The 15,529-nt window shown below is 44.4% G+C and overlaps 1 protein-coding gene and 3 non-coding genes across 4 annotated transcripts; 2 read left to right on the top strand and 2 right to left on the bottom strand.

Moving 5' to 3' along the window:
- Positions 1–796: 796 nt before the first annotated feature.
- Trnar-ucg (transfer RNA arginine (anticodon UCG)) lies at positions 797–869 on the bottom strand. Its single transcript has one exon. It is a non-coding gene; the product is annotated as a tRNA-Arg (tRNA).
- Positions 870–1,601: 732 nt separating this feature from the next.
- Positions 1,602–11,237, bottom strand: LOC110974886 (uncharacterized). The gene is made up of 6 exons (XM_022226818.2): positions 10,710–11,237; positions 9,044–9,786; positions 5,034–5,534; positions 4,371–4,552; positions 3,939–4,067; positions 1,602–3,000 (listed from the first exon to the last, which is right to left on the bottom strand). The coding sequence occupies exons 2-6, from the start codon at positions 9,768–9,770 to the stop codon at positions 2,728–2,730; spliced, it is 1,812 nt and encodes a 603-aa protein (XP_022082510.2). The 5' UTR covers positions 9,771–9,786; positions 10,710–11,237; the 3' UTR covers positions 1,602–2,727.
- Positions 1,727–1,798, top strand: Trnaq-uug (transfer RNA glutamine (anticodon UUG)). Its single transcript has one exon. It is a non-coding gene; the product is annotated as a tRNA-Gln (tRNA).
- On the top strand, positions 2,165–2,236 carry Trnaq-cug (transfer RNA glutamine (anticodon CUG)). Its single transcript has one exon. It is a non-coding gene; the product is annotated as a tRNA-Gln (tRNA).
- Positions 11,238–15,529: the final 4,292 nt, after the last annotated feature.

Raw genomic sequence — 15,529 nt, 5'->3', positions numbered from 1 at the left:
CTTTCTCTCCTAGTTGCGATGAGCTGCAGACTTTGATATTTCAATACCAATATCAGGCGTATGGTTTACTTAGGCCTATAACCATGAATTCCCCAGCCTATTTTCATTTAATTTCAACAGAAATATATGACAGCTGGCGAGTGCGTTCATGAGTGGTAGCTAGGGGAACATTTTGCTGTGGTCTCGACAGGTCTCGATGGGGAGGCCCTAGACTTTGACATCCGAGACAAAGACCGAGACCAGCACTTTCAAGACGGAGACGAACCCTTCCAAGACCGAGACTTAATTATTTTAGTGTCACCGTGTCTGGTATAATTACTTTTATGTTATCGTAGGTAGGGTTAGAGGCGTCTGTCCCCGGAAAAGATCGAGACATCACCGATGCCAGCAGGGTTAGGTTCTCCCTGTTGACGGGGCAGACGTATCCCCATACTGAGGTTTGGGAACGAGCGCGGTGACATTCATTCATTTATCCTTATCCTTTCATTTCTTAAATTACTTATTTTTAAGTTAACTTGTACTGTGCCGTTGATCATTTTTATGGAAACGGCGCATTATAAATTTTCAATTGTTATCATCATTATTATTATTCAGATCGAGACCACAAAAATGGTCTCGAGACGGAGACCAGGTCTCGAGACCTAAAACGCTGATGCTTATCAATCCCAATTTTTTTTTACATTGAAAAAGCAGTGTTATTTACTAATAATCGCAACAATAGTCTCTCCATATTCGGGCATGTGGGCTGCCTATGTTCCTGGATTTTTGAGTTACCCGTCTTTTACAAAAAGTAAGGTGACCACGAAGGGATTCGAACCCTCAATCTTCCGATCCGAAGTCGGACGCCTTATCCATTAGGCCACGCGGCCGACAAGCAATTTTCATTTGAAAATGGAAAACGTGCGTGAGCACCATCGGCTTTCAACTGACTTCATTGTAACTTTGTAAGGTACAATACTGTGCCAGGAGTTCCATCGCTGTGGTCCATAAATTTATCTGCTAATTGCTGAAAGGTAGGATATCAGAAATCCATGTCATATTTTTGTCTTGTCAAAACAGAATGATTTGGCATGATGACTAGTAGAAATTTTTCATTGTCGGCGACGGTCCCATATGGTCAGCACTTGAGAATCTGAATTCTGAAGTCCAAGTTCATACCTAGGTGGGACCTCTTTTTTTCGATGTTGTTTTCAATATTTCTGGCACACCAGAATTTGAGGAAACGATCGATTTTTCACCGAAGAACCTACCTGACCTAATTGAAGAGATCTACTTAAATGCGATGTTTGTGAAATGCAAGCTTTGTCGTCATTAACGCTGTCTTATGCTAAGACTTTGAGCGACAGCGACGTATCCCCCATCGGCCTACTGGGGCTAATCAGAGTTGTAAACATGCATATTGGCATTCCATCACACTTTATCTTAAACTGTTTTCCAACTTCGTTTCTGCCTGATGCTGTCTGCTATATTTCTCTGCTTCCTAGATTGCGGCTAACCAGTCAATGGGGATATCATGTTGGTGTAAATACTGATGACTTGTTGGCGGGGGGGGGTGTTTCTATCACAGAGACACGTTACACCAGCAGATACCTCATACTGCATTGTTCAGTTTTTTTAGTTTTAATTTAGAAATAAACTTTAAATCCTAAATGTATGTCAAATCAATTTCCAAAATTAAATACATGAATTACTCCCGAGGTTTAGAGCAAATTCTCATCAATCAGAAGGTCCCATGGTGTAATGGTTAGCACTCGAGACTTTGAATCTCGCGATCCGAGTTCAAATCTCGGTGGGACCTGGTTTTTTTTTTCTTCATCTATAATGCGAAATATCCGAATGTGATGGGACATGAATGAATTGTTTATTCACATTTTTTTCCGTACCATTTGAGGTCCGTATTATTCCCATTCGGAACATTTTATTTGTACATTCACAGAAAAATAACGAAACGAGACATACACAGATTAGTCCAGTTTTGCTACAGTGACCATGCCGGCTACAGGATGAGCGACACCTTGGTAAAATTTCTTTTATTTATTTATTCAAACAAAGACAAAATACACAGTTACTGGACGGATGTACAACTCTTTCATTCAGTATTTACATCAGTGGCGAGAGCAAGCAAACGTTACAAAATGCATTAATTTTTTAGAACATCAACGAGGGTCCCATGGTGTAATGGTTAGCACTCGAGACTCTGAATCTCGCGATCCGAGTTCAAATCTCGGTGGGACCTAGATTGCATTTCTACATTCTTTTTTTGACCAACTGATAATGACTTTTGCTCTTGAGGCGCTCTGACCACTGCCGTAGCTGCAATCCTCGTGAGACTTGGCATGAACGAAGAGACAACCACTACAAAGTCAGTTTCGTTAGACATAGGTTTTTGCTTTCAGTGGGCCGTCGTGTCTTGGAAAAAACGGATATGTTCCGAGGACAAAATAACTGCGTCCGAGTTTCATACAATTGTATTTCAATATGACCACAAGAAATCTGTGGAAAACTCAAGGCTCGGCATGATCTAATAATTTTATCATATACTGTAATGATATCGGAGAAAATGTAGCGGGTGGGGTAAATCGGGAGTGTGCGAAATCAATGCGTTTCTCAATACTCCCCCCCCACTCCAACGATAGTGGAGTACGGTAAGTGGTACTTGGTGGACTAAGTAAAGCCAGCTGATTCAAGAGGTGTAATAGTTTCTGCGGTTCATCCAGTCCTTTAATTTCAGTAGGAGACCACGGACTCCATTCCGTGCCGTTGGGCCTTGAGCCGTAGACTCGCTATGCTCGAGCACTTCCGATCCTCTCCCGTGATCTTTGGATTGAGGCCAGGCATCGGACCAATGGGCGACAGAGAGGGGATGATGGGCGGGGCCGGTATGGCGATGCCGGCCGCTGATTGGAGAATTGGAAAAGGTGACGTTGGCAGTCCACTGATGGAGGAGAATTCGCCGGCTAATGAGCACTCGGCAAATGAGTGGACACTTGGGTCACGTTTCTGAAATAGAGAGTGGTACCACAGACAGAAAACCGTCACAGAGGTTTCTGTGCGCTCCAAGCCCCCCTTGATTCACTCATTCCCACCGACATGATGATAGGAACGTGCAATTTTGTGACCTATATATTTTTTCGAGCTTCACCAAACAGATTTGTCGGAACGAAACAAATCAACACTCTTATGCACATTACATGTGCTCGCTGAATCTACATGCACTGAATTGTAGCGACCCCACAATGCTTGCTTCGTCTTTACTTTCTACACAAACAAATGTAAAAGGCATTAGCACATCCCGGTGGAGATACAATTCCGAGGACAAGGACCTTCCTACGGAGCTCTGGAAGTGCCATCCTACTTGTCAAGATCCTGACATATTTTATCTCAGGATGACGACATATTACGGGCAATGTAGCGACATCATGAGATGTCTTATCACAAGATGAAGACAGCCTGGAATGGAGATGACAACAACCCGATATAATTAATTTATCATGGGATGACGATGTCCTAAAAGTTGGATGACGACATCCTGAGTTAATTTGTAATGGGATGACGTAGAAGTGGTATGATGACATTATTTGTCAATGGCTGCCGTGACAAACCACCGTGAAAACAGGTGGTCTGAGTTGGTAGTGTTTTTCAAAGCACTGTTCTCCTGTTGCCATTCATGATTTTAATTAGAATGATAACACGTCATGATGTCTCATCACCTGTTACGAGTAATGAAGTAGACATCACACTTGGTGGATGTCTCTGGATGATGACATCATGAGCTAATGATTATCTCAGGATGTCATTATCCAACTTTTAGGATGTCGACATCTTGCCTTTATTATGTTGTCATCCCGAGAAAAATGTGTCACGATCTCTACAAGCCGGATGGCACTTCCAGAGCTCCGTACCCACCAGTTCGACTCGTTAAGGAACTAGACACGTACCGCAAAGTCGATGCGTGGTAGAGATTTGGGTGCTGGGACAATGTGCGTAATCTTGAGGTCTTGCAGCCCACCAAAGTTGCCCAGTCGCTCGTACTTCCGCCATTTGGCACGTCTGTTCTGAAACCAGATCTGTTTGAGGTAGAAAGCAAGAGAAATAATAACAGTAATAATAACAGGCTGGCGTGGTTGCTTCAACAGTTAATATTTTGTGGGACAATGCTAAACCAAAAAGCAAAAATGGAAGGGATCACCTCACGCGATTTCTGGAGAGATTGACGTCAGTTATTAAGTTGAATATGGTCAAGACAACCATAATATTCTCAGTTACTCAAAATTGTGGTCAAAGAAATGATAGTTCTGAAGGAATAGTCGGTACACAAGGCGTTCACTCACGATGCACGGGACTCCAAGATGTGCAGTAATATTCCTCACCTGGATTCTCTGCTCTCCAAGGCAGGTTTTGGCGGCTAAAATGTCCCGTGTTTGAACATCCGGGTAATGCGTCATCTGGAAAACGCACTCGAGCTCCCGCAGCTGCTCCGGGGTGAAGGTGGTGCGGATCCTGCGCTGTCGCTTGGTGGGGCTCTTCTCGTCCGACGGGGACTCGTCTGAAACTGAAAACGGGCGTATACCATGCGCCACGGACTTCATATTAAAAAAATCGGGATCCGTTATCAAGGCATGCTTGTTTCGCAGAGTCTGGATTTTGATCAGTGATCCTAACGCTGGCTCACACCATCCATTAGGCGACCTTTGGTGTCCGTAAACCAGCGCGTTTAAAATAAACGGACATCTGACCGTGTCGAATACAGAGGTAATACAAAGGTTTGCTCGCTGATTCTTAACCAAATTCGTTCATAACATCAACAGTATCAACTGCAAGTGAGTCAACCAACTTTGAATTCGGCACAGTAAAATGGCCGCCGGGGGCTTCAGTCGGTTCAAAGGCATTGCGAGTCTGGTAGATGTTTTTATACGACGCCCGTGGTGTATGCTCAGATTTATGGGGGCCTTCGTGGAAATAGTACTGGTAATAGTACTGTTGGAGTGTTAATGTTGGTATTAGTCATAATGATGTCGATGCTGTTTACTTACCTGGTGAGCTGAGACGGACGGAGTCGCTGCCACCCCGCTTTCTAGCTGTAACTTCCAGGTTCCGTTGATTTTTCGACACTAAACAGCCATCGTCGCGCGGTGCAAGCTCTCCTGCAACGCTGGTTTCCTTCTTCACGTCGTCGATTCTTACGCCCCGTTTCCATTGCGACTCATCACGTGTTTTCCCTTCGACCAGGTGGTGGTCAGGACGGCCTCCGTGAGAAGCCTGGCGGTCCTCGTGACTGCGAAGTTCCTGTGGCTGGGAAACGTCGCGGCCAACAGTGTCGTTTCCTTTACCTGGACTCCAAACTTTTGCGGACCGAGGGGCGGTGCCAGTCAAGGGGGGCGACCGTGGAGAAGAAGGTGGCGTCTGGCCAGTCGGGGGTGCCCTCGTCGCTTTACGTTTGGGGCAAGGGCGTCGTGAATGCCTTGGTACTTTGGGTGATCGAGACGGTACACGTGTCGCTGATTCTGAGCAAAGTGCCATCTTCTTGCTCTGATCTAAGGTCAACAAAACAAAGAGCCCATTGACGTAAGACTTTCCCCTAAAGTTTCCTTTCCACCCAAACGTCGTGCCTAGCAAAGTACTCGGACACATAGAAATCAGCGAAGAACACAGTATTTATTTACATGGTTATCTTGACAAATTAATTAAACTACTGACTGGCATGTTCCTTTGTAGCTGTTTTTTTGACGGCAGATCAATTTATCACTGCAAACAACCCCAATTAATTCAGTGCGCACGATAGGCGCAAAACGTTTACAACTCATGAGCGACCACCAACTATGTCCACAGCCGGGCTGGTTGGAGAATTTCAGTTGACATTAAAGAGAAAAACTGGTTGCTAGGGCGAGGTTGGAGTGGCCCAAAGCTGCCGCCCCTGACTTATTATTAGCCCCAGTTATTTATGGCCCAGTTTAATTACTTTATACGCCATTTATCGACTTAGCGGCTGGCATAATTACGGCACAGTTATAAAACAATAAACCATGTCATTCCTCCTAAAAGGGGGTGGAAGCGTATTAGCCGATCAGGCGAGCCACAGACTGGATGTAATTTGGACGGCGAGAGCCGAGGGAAACTTTTTTTACAGCGCTGTTACAGCCGGCAGTAAATTGACGGCCTCACCTGGTTACCTTGGTGAAACATCTTCCATGTTTGCTGCAATTATGAGGCGCCGACTTTGATGGATTCGCTGGTCCCCAGCATGGACCCTTATTGACTCGGCACAATTTCCCCCCATTGACCGCCAATAGAGAGCGCGGCCATTAATGTTGCTAGGTAGCTGTGGCAATCAAGGTAGAATATATCGGACGACGTTGCTCCCTTTCCGGTGAATTCAAGCCTCCCTACAATGTTTGACCCTGGCCAATAAAGAAACTGTTTCCGTCCCGGGAATAACCGATTCCAGCATTAACTCTAAGTTGGACCATCGTGCCCCTCTGCAGTGCTGTGAAGTTTCAATCATTTGAATTCTCTATTTATACCCATCACAAGCGTATTCAATTTTCAATGAAAACACACTTTTCTTTCGTTGCCTTGGGGGGGGGTTTCCATGGCTGCCATCTTGCAGGCCAGTGCTGTTGTTCCATGTGGAATACACAAAGGAGGTCGCCCTGTGGAACAAAACAACTGCCCTGCAAGATGGCTACCACACAAAGCGTCTATACATGTACCACCAACTGTACATCTACCACTTTATTCTCCTCTTAAAAACAGGTCGATCTACGCCCGGGAGACATCACCCCATTGGGGTAATTCGTGATCTTGTTTACATTTTCCAACAATTCAGTTTACAACCTGCCCGCGAATGGAAATACCGCTATAAACTAATAAGCGCTAAGTGTCAGAATTATAAAACAAACCGCGTAAAGAAGAGCGAGTCAATAAAGGCGGCCTTGCTTTTTTGTGTTGGTATTTTCGATGTGTCAATGGGGCTTAGAAGGCTATGGGAAAAGCTTGTAAACTCCGCTGAGCAAACAAATCGGTACTCACGCGAAAAGACACCTGCAGCGATAGCGTCATGCCGGTTGTCGGTGTAAGGATTGCTGGCTTCGCGCAAAACTCCCGAAGCCGTAGGCATTGATTTAATGTTTTAAAAAATATTTCTTTTTCATGAGAAGTTAACGCTCTTGTGATTGACCGTGGTGGCCATTGGGTCACAGAAACGACACCTGCCAACACAAAGGAGGATTCGTCATCTCGCACTTTCCGTTCAAGTTTAGAGGTTTCGCTACGACTTTGGTCAAACTCAAAATCGATCAGTGGCTATAGTACTGATAGATTTTCCCTGGTTACAAGGGCAGAAAAACATATCATGCGTGGGTACCAATTGCTGCGGATCGAACGTGATTTTGGATGAAACCCTAAGAAAAAGACTACGTCTGGAAGCCAGTGGCGTATATTTTGAGCAGGAAATGGGGGTGCAGTTAGGGACTTGGGGGGGGGGGTTGACTTGTACAGCCATGCAAATTTAATAGGGGGGGGGGGGTGCTGACACCATGTGGCACTATGTAGGGGCGATGTTCATACAGATGTATTTATTGCTTGTTTTTGATTATTCCCCCTTGTGAGTGTTATTGAATACATATTGGTGGTTGGGAAGTCCGGAAAATTCTTCACAACCTGTCTTAATTTTGCTAAGTATGGGGAGATGATTCAATAGCTGCACCAATCTCTTAGAAGAAACCAATTTCCCGGGCCATGTTTGGCCCTCTGCACCCGCACTAACGTCAGTATGTTACTTATTCAAGCGGGAAGCAAAAAGATGTGACCTACGAACCGGTCACTGTTTCTGGGGCCTTTTAAAGAAGCAATACCTTCATGTTTGTTGTCTCACACTGCCCTTACCCACTGCCAGTGAGAAGGAAACATTGAACCATTTATTTTTTCCGCGCAGTGCTAATTTGCATCATTAATTCAAATATTCCGTGTCTTTAATGCCCTCTTTGAAACATTTTGATCGAAAATGGCCCACAAATTATATACTTATTTAATTTCAATTGACGAGTCATAGCCGCGTCCTGTTCCTCTTCGAGAGTATTAATAATTAAATCAACCTTTTTAATGTACATACTTAATGAAAACAACGTTTTGAAGACTAACAATGTTTTGAAGACCAAAAAAGAGTACATTCTGAAGTATTTCACTTTTTTCAGGGTAGCAACGATTCTATGCCTTTTATGATATTATGGTATATTAGTATCTTTCAAGAGTGGTATCAAGTAGACGCTGTTCAACGCTGCGCTCAAGTAGTTTGAAACATGGCAAAATCGTCGAGGCTAATCCTTCATCTTGCCGTTATTAAAAGTCAATGCTATCAGTGAGTATGAGCTGATGTCGAGACTAAGTAGTGATAGCGTGGGCGCGCCGTGTAGCCAAGGTACTCCAAGTGGCAATATGCATGCACTTCAAGCAGAAAGGCTTGGGAACAGACTAATTGTGGTCTTTACTCTCGAACGTCCAAGGGCAATGTAATTACTACCTGGCAATTGAGGGAGCATCATTTGTTCTGGAAACGGATGCACATCAAATTCGCAGTTGGGATAAATCGAAAGATTAATGTTGGGGCCTTCTGTGGAAAGTCGCGCAAAAAACCCTGGATTGATTGAAAGATGACAGAGTTGACAAAGATAAATTCGACAAAAATTGTTCAAGATGCTTCACTGTGATAAATAACACGCAATTACCGGGTACACGCTGAATTACTTATTAATTTTAGCGATTAAAACAATCGTTCTTTTTTCTTAAATCAAATTGTGGCTTTCTAAACCTCCATCAATTCAATGCTGAAACTGTTAAACAAGGGGAAATATTATTTTTGAGATTTTCTAACATCAATGTTTAATGTAAAAGTGTGAATCATGAATCGTTTTCAAAAGGATTTTGTCCAGAAAGTGGAAAGTTTCATTTTTCGAATAAGTTATAATCATCTTCGTTCCTGCTTCTCCCGTGTAAAGCCTTTTTTACTTTGATTAATTTAAATGGAAAATTAAAAGAATAAACTTACCTGAATCTCGGATTCCCTCCGTTTGCGCAAAGTCAACCCGTCTGTCGGCAATGAAGGCTTCCGGATGAATCAGGATTTCCCCGCCTGGCCTGACGCACCGTCCGGTCAGACCCAACGATTGATAGGCAGGTGTTACGCACCCATGTCCGGGGTGCACTAGCGAGGACCAGCCGCCAGTGGCGAGTGGGACGGGCCCAAAGTGCCGATACCACCCGGAGAAATCTCTCAGAAACACGGGTTGTTGGCGGCACGGTCCCGGGAGGTGGGCGATTGGGACCTTATCAACAAGCAAGCCGAGCTCAACGCCCGGGACTGACGACGCCTTACAGGGTTGGTTTTCACCCGCTGGGGCGGACGGGTGAGCAGACGCCCCCTCGGTGGGCTCGGCCTGGCTAACTGCCCCGTCCTCCGCGGGGTCGTCGCTCTCGCCACGGTGAGCAGCGGACTGTCCGTGGTAATTTAGCGCAGACTCCTCATCAGGAGTTGACGGATTGCCGACTTGGCTCATATGCCTACTACTGGCAGTGTGGGGCGGATTCACACACGCGGACGGAGGACCTTCGTAAGGCCCCGTGGCGTATTTTCTCTCCTCAGAATCTGTAGCAGTCAAAGATTTTTCGATAGCTTTGGAGCCCTCAGGTCCAGAAAAGCTGTCCCCAAGGATCGATCGAATGGAGTGTTTGAGAAGCGGCGATTGGACGCACCACGTGCAACAGGTGGTCGCCATGAGGGCAGGCAGATACCTGAAATTAATATACCAAACGATAAATGCTGGAAAAGTAAGCTCAATAAAATTCTTGTTGGTTATTCAAAGAGACACTTTGTACGCTGTGTGTTGTGTTAAATGCGGAATAGATGGCTGATTTTCAGAACTTTAATTTTAAAATTTCGGTCTGGCATCAAAATGACACCAAATAAAAATTTCGGAAGGAGTGTGATTAAGGTGCATGCGGTTCGCAACTTAAATACACCCACTTTCTGATTACGGGGCATAGCGGACTTTGTTTACTTTAGGGAGAGGGAAGGGACTCCCCCGCTACCATCACCAGTTGGTCACTGACACTTGGGGGGTAAACCACCCAAGAAAGTGTATCAAGCCATGTGTTTTTAATTTTCTTTAATGGTCGATGAAATGACGTGCGTTAATGACACCAAAGTAAATATCGTTAACCCACGATAAACTGTAGAGCAGATGTATGGATGAAATTCAGCGTGTACCATCGACAGCATTGACTTGGTACGACCACGTTGTTCTTACATACTAGTTTAGGTGTTTACGCACTGAGTTATTAAGCTTTTTCAAAAGATGCAAGAGTGGCCAGTATTTACGGCACTTCTGTTACTTTCGGACACACCGGCATCGTGATTTCTTCGATTGCCTTACGACCATGAGGCGTACAGCACACTGCGCGTTTCCACGTGAAGTTAGAAACGGCTTAAAAGCCATCATTGATCATTCCTTGCCGACTCTCAGTAACCTCTTCCAGTTGCCAAACTTTCAGCAGGGCTGCCGCTGTCATCTCTTCGTCTTCCGTTCTGCGACCTAGTAAAACTGCGAGGCGGGCGACACACAGGTCTCCATAACTAATAATCTCGTCTATTCTTTGAACAGTTGACTGCGGTACACATTATTTTGTTGAGAAAAAAGAAATAACGAAAATCTCACCTGGTTTGTCTTTAATCAGAGGTAGTTTAATGTTGCCAAACAATGAGCTGACCTCTCAAAAGATGCTGAACTCTAACGTCGAAGTTACAATTTATTTCAGCTTTATTATCTTGGTATAATTATTCCGTACGCTTTCAGGTACGGTGTACAGCGGTGCGTACGGACCTACCAGCGCTGCACGTGTGGTTTTGTGCGGACCAGTCAACACAGACAGCGGGTTAAATACTAAATCACCTTCCTCCAAAAGGCACTTTCAAATCTCAAGTGTTACCCCGTTTTTATGGACAAAAGAAATTGCCAATTTTTATTGCGACCACCGCACCATAAATGCGGGGTGCTTGTCTTCAAACAACACGGCATGATAGCAGCAAACGAGTGCAGCGGAAACAATGTTTGCTTTATGTAAACTAGTAATAAAGTAGCTCGATGTAAGTGACTTAACGAACAAGCGGCGATAAGAAGGAGGGTGAGTAAGCCAATAGGAGAGAGGCTTATAACGAGCTGTGCAAACACGACGAGGCGATAGCGCGTGATTGAAAAGAGGGTGCGTTATCGGGAATTCCATTGGCTCGGAGTAGCAACGCTGACGTCTAGCCGTTGAAAATATCGCTTCTGTTTTTTTTCCTCAAGTCTGAAGAGGGAAACTGGACTGAAAGGTGAGAAGCAGCGTTGTTTATATATTTGGAGCCTGCTCAACCCTTTCTTGCTTCAGAGAAAACATATTCATTGCTTATATTTTAACGGGAAAATATTTTCAAAAAGGGAGAGCGTTTAGAATGGCGCGCGGCACTTCACGTCGAACCAGGGACGATGGCTGAGCGACAGTGCAATTTTTGTCTTGATACTTTATGTTGCATGCGATCTTGTGGTTCATCCCATCGATTATTTTCACGTTCGATACGAAATCTCCACCCCTATATATATCTAAAATACGAATTAAGGTTTCGGTGTAACGCGAAAAAAAAGGTTTGCCAAGATGTCCCAATAGCAACTCCCCGCAGCCGAAACCCTAGAAAAGTCGGTGTCTTATGAAACTGTGACCCCCCCCATGAAATCTTGACTCTTTATGCCTTATGGATTATACACTCTGAAAAGTCCCCGTGTCAGATTGATCCAGAATTGAGTCCCATTCGGCATGACCCTTTTCCAGGTCAAATATGACACAGAACGGATCAAATGTGACCCAGAAAGGGTTAAAAATGACCCAGAAAGGGTCAAATATGATCGGAAAGAGGATCATATTTTTACTGAGAAAAGAGTCACGCCGAATGGGACCCAATTCTGGGTCAATCTGACCCGGGGGGTTTAGAGTGTAAGCCTCATTTATTCCATTGACATGTGCACTGAGTCATCTGCGCACTGGGTCAGGGTTACTGCTTCCTCGTGTCCCCCCCCGCATGAGTTGCCATCCAAACTCGTCTAAGTTATTATGCGCCCTTGAAAATGTTACAATGTTCCTGTCGATGCCCGTCGTTCCCCTGACCAAAAATTAATTACTAGACCGGATTTAATAAATTCCTAATTAGTCTCGTTGCGCGTGATACTTGATGAATGAAATAGACTCCGTATTGTCTTCAATTACATTAATGAACCACACAGCTGGGTAGCGGTACAGCGCCATGTGTGTATCGCTTAGCTATGTATTAGGGATCGCGATCCGCAGGACAAATATTGATCTATGTGCGTCCCTGTTTGGCACATCATTAAAGTCGTCCGCATGAAGTCGGTGGTGCTTTTGAAGTCCGTGCATTTGCCCTGATTCGACGGAGTTTGACCTCGTAACAGGGGGAAAGAGGTTTTTTTCGAGTTACGGGACCACAAAGCCGATGTTTTAAAGGACGAAGAGCAGATTGGTGGAAACGACGTTACGTGCCGGTTGTTCTCCACAGCTGTGAAATCCCTGGGAGGTGGGACGTGAAATATCGTTTCCAAAAAGGTATAGAGGGGAAAACAACTGCTTGAATTCTTACGAATCATCTCACGAGTTATTCTAAGTCTTTGTTGAGTAAGGATAAACTTTTGCATTTTCGTCCATGTACCATATCAAAATATATGCATACACACTTTCATCTTCTTCAGGCAAATTTGAATTCTCAGATCTGATTGGTCGATCCATGGCAACTCAACAGTGTGACACTGTATTGCACTGTTCATATCATACCCCGCGTAATGGGCTGTTCGAACTCAACGCATTGCGCTATTTCTACGCTAAAAGCAAAACGCACATCTGCAAAAATTACATCTTTACTGCGCGTCAAGTTTGTTTGAGGACAAATTCGTTATCACGATCGCGCTCGTAGAACACAGACTAATGTTGTGCGTCTGTGTCCCGTATAGAGTACCGAAGTGTGACGTCACTGTGAACCAGAAAGTGCAGTGCAAACGAATCGAGTACGCGCGCGTGTTGGTTCACGCGCTGGTTCTCGCGCTAATGCCTTTTACACACTAATTGTGCGCGTGAAGTACATGCATTCACTTCGGTACTCTACCACTCGCACTTGTGTGATACGGTAATAAACAACTTTACGTTTTATTATTTCTTTAACAAGTTTTTACGTTTTTCATCTCTTCAACTTAGATACAAACAGGACGGACCCAGAACCTTTTTTTTGGGGGGGGAAGCAAAAGTTAGATGATATTTATGTAATCTCTACGGGCTGAACTAATTTAGACTTTCTTACATAATTTGGGGAAAAGACAATAAAATAGCCCTAACTCCACCTTCTGTTCCTGTGAAGGAGGCAAACGTTTCATTTGCCCCATCCCTGGACCTGTCATAAGGGTGTCTCATTGCCAACTGTGGTGTGAGCAGAGCGAAATGATGGAATAAAGTTACTCATTGACAACACTTTAATTTCCTCACTCGCCACTGAAGTATTTGAAACTTCTTGTATCCATTTTGGCCGGCCTTCCTCTTGCTTGTTAACGCTGCTGTTATTTCAAGGTAGAAAGGCTTTTAGACCCCATTTTGAGAAAGGAGTTTTGAGATTGAACCATCTTGAAGCATATGATAATACGCGTATATTTTTTATGTGTCATGTTATGTGTTATATGCGATGAACATCGGTACTTGATTTTTTTGACGACGACCACCAGCTGCATGTTACAACAACAATGAATGGGATCCCGCTCGACCTATGCACACATTCAACTGATACCAATCTACAAGCAATTGACTTTTAATTTGATGCGTGTACTTCAGGACGCTCATTAAAGGATACGCTACGGGCACCAATTTGAGCCGGCCGGGCATGGTCGAGCCGGCGATATCGCAGTTATTAAATATCAGCGTTTTTTAATAACAGAAGAATTCGCCATTAGAGCGCTGTGCACACTAAAATGTTCTCGCATTGGCAATAAAGTTGGGGTTTATTAATGAGAATTAGCCCGGTTGAGCACTTCATAAGGGCATATCGTCTGCACCCTTCGGCGGCCAAGCAATAACAGTTTGTGTTTTGGAAAATGACTTTCAAAAACATCGTACCGGCGAGACAAAAGAATCCACAGATATGGATAGGCCTAATAATGTATTCAAAAGCTCTCTCTGTGAATAGGTGATGGACGTACAGCGTGCGCAGTGTTCAAGATGCAGAAATTGGCAGACTTTTCAAAATTGCTCAAAGTCTATGTTACTTCGCCCACGTTTCTCAAAAATGAAACTTTTGTTCTTGTTCACATTGAGGAAGCTTTTATGTTAATTTACACGATCGGCATTTTCTGATTATATTGTTTTGCTTTTCATCCTCGTATACAGCGAGTATAGAACGGGGTGAAAAAAGGAGCTTTGGAATAAATTGTCAAAACTGACAGTAGTTTTCAAATAAGATACAAAAAAGGAGGTGCGTTGGAAGTAGCATCTTGTGGTAGATCTAAGACTGTTGTGGATGGTGATTGGGATACTGGATTGAGTTCAGAAAGGACCTTTTTTTATAGGAAGGGAAGCTTGGGATAGTAAGTTGAAAACAAGTCCTATTGTTAATTAGGTTTGCCATTCCAAACATCTTCTGGATCCAATATTTGATATCCTCCTTTAGTGCTTCGAGTACAAGATGAATTGAACACTGGATGCCTGGCGTAAGAATGGATTTCTAACCTACTTGTGTTGATCTCAAAGCGTGCTTGTGTGGGCGTTCTTCAAATGGACCTGATTGTTTCACACGGCCTGCATGGGTCGCGATCAGTGATCCTGTAGAGCTGGTTCTCGCCATTTTTTTAGCGGGTTCTAGTGTCAGGGAAACACATCACTGATCGGGGTCCGGATCCGCGTGAAACAAAACAGGCCGAATGCAAGCCTTTCTCGATCGGCTGCGTTGGCAGCGATATGGCTACATTGTGTTCTTTGTCGTATTGTTCCCCCATAACTGTAGGGTGATTACCCGTCGGCGTTCGAGCCAGCTACTCGTGTAAATACGAGTATACTCCTGAGCGCTCGAACGGCTGAAGTACGGACCGGCGGGTCAACGAGATAGTCGCTCTCGCTAGAGGAAGAGTATAGTCCCCTGCCGACCCGAGTTACGGTAATACACACGCATCCTACTGGTGTTAAAGGGGTAACCGCGCGAACGCACCCCAAAAAGTTCCGTTCCAAACTCTAGGTGCGTGAGATCGTTTCTTGTAAACAACTTACCATGCAGTAGATGAAAGGCAACCCCCGTCTTCAGTGTACGCCTACATCACAATAGTACTTCAATAAAACGAATGTCATGCATGGCAGTAACCATTGAATGCATAATAAGTATTAAAAACCAGAAGCAACAATGGTGTCAGTTTGTTACCTGCTTGTGCTGTCCCTCTAGTCCGCGTCCTCCCTCCTAATTGAT

Source organism: Acanthaster planci, linkage group LG20 (assembly GCF_054643075.1).
Source record: "Acanthaster planci isolate LZ-2023a linkage group LG20, COTS_SCS, whole genome shotgun sequence".
Taxonomy (NCBI): Eukaryota; Metazoa; Echinodermata; class Asteroidea; order Valvatida; family Acanthasteridae; genus Acanthaster; species Acanthaster planci.
Note: the sequence above shows the minus strand (reverse complement) of the source record. Positions and strands in the feature narration are given on the sequence as shown.

Excerpts from the sequence above, each read along its gene's own strand:
- LOC110974886 (XM_022226818.2), bottom strand. The coding sequence starts at position 9,770 with ATGGCGACCACCTGTTGCACGTGGTGCGTCCAATCGCCGCTTCTCAAA. Across the intron at positions 4,553-5,033 it reads CGTCCGTCTCAGCTCACCAG|TTTCAGACGAGTCCCCGTCG; the intron begins GTAAGTAAACAG and ends GCCCGTTTTCAG. Across the intron at positions 3,001-3,938 it reads TACCACGCATCGACTTTGCG|AAACGTGACCCAAGTGTCCA; the intron begins GTACGTGTCTAG and ends TCTCTATTTCAG.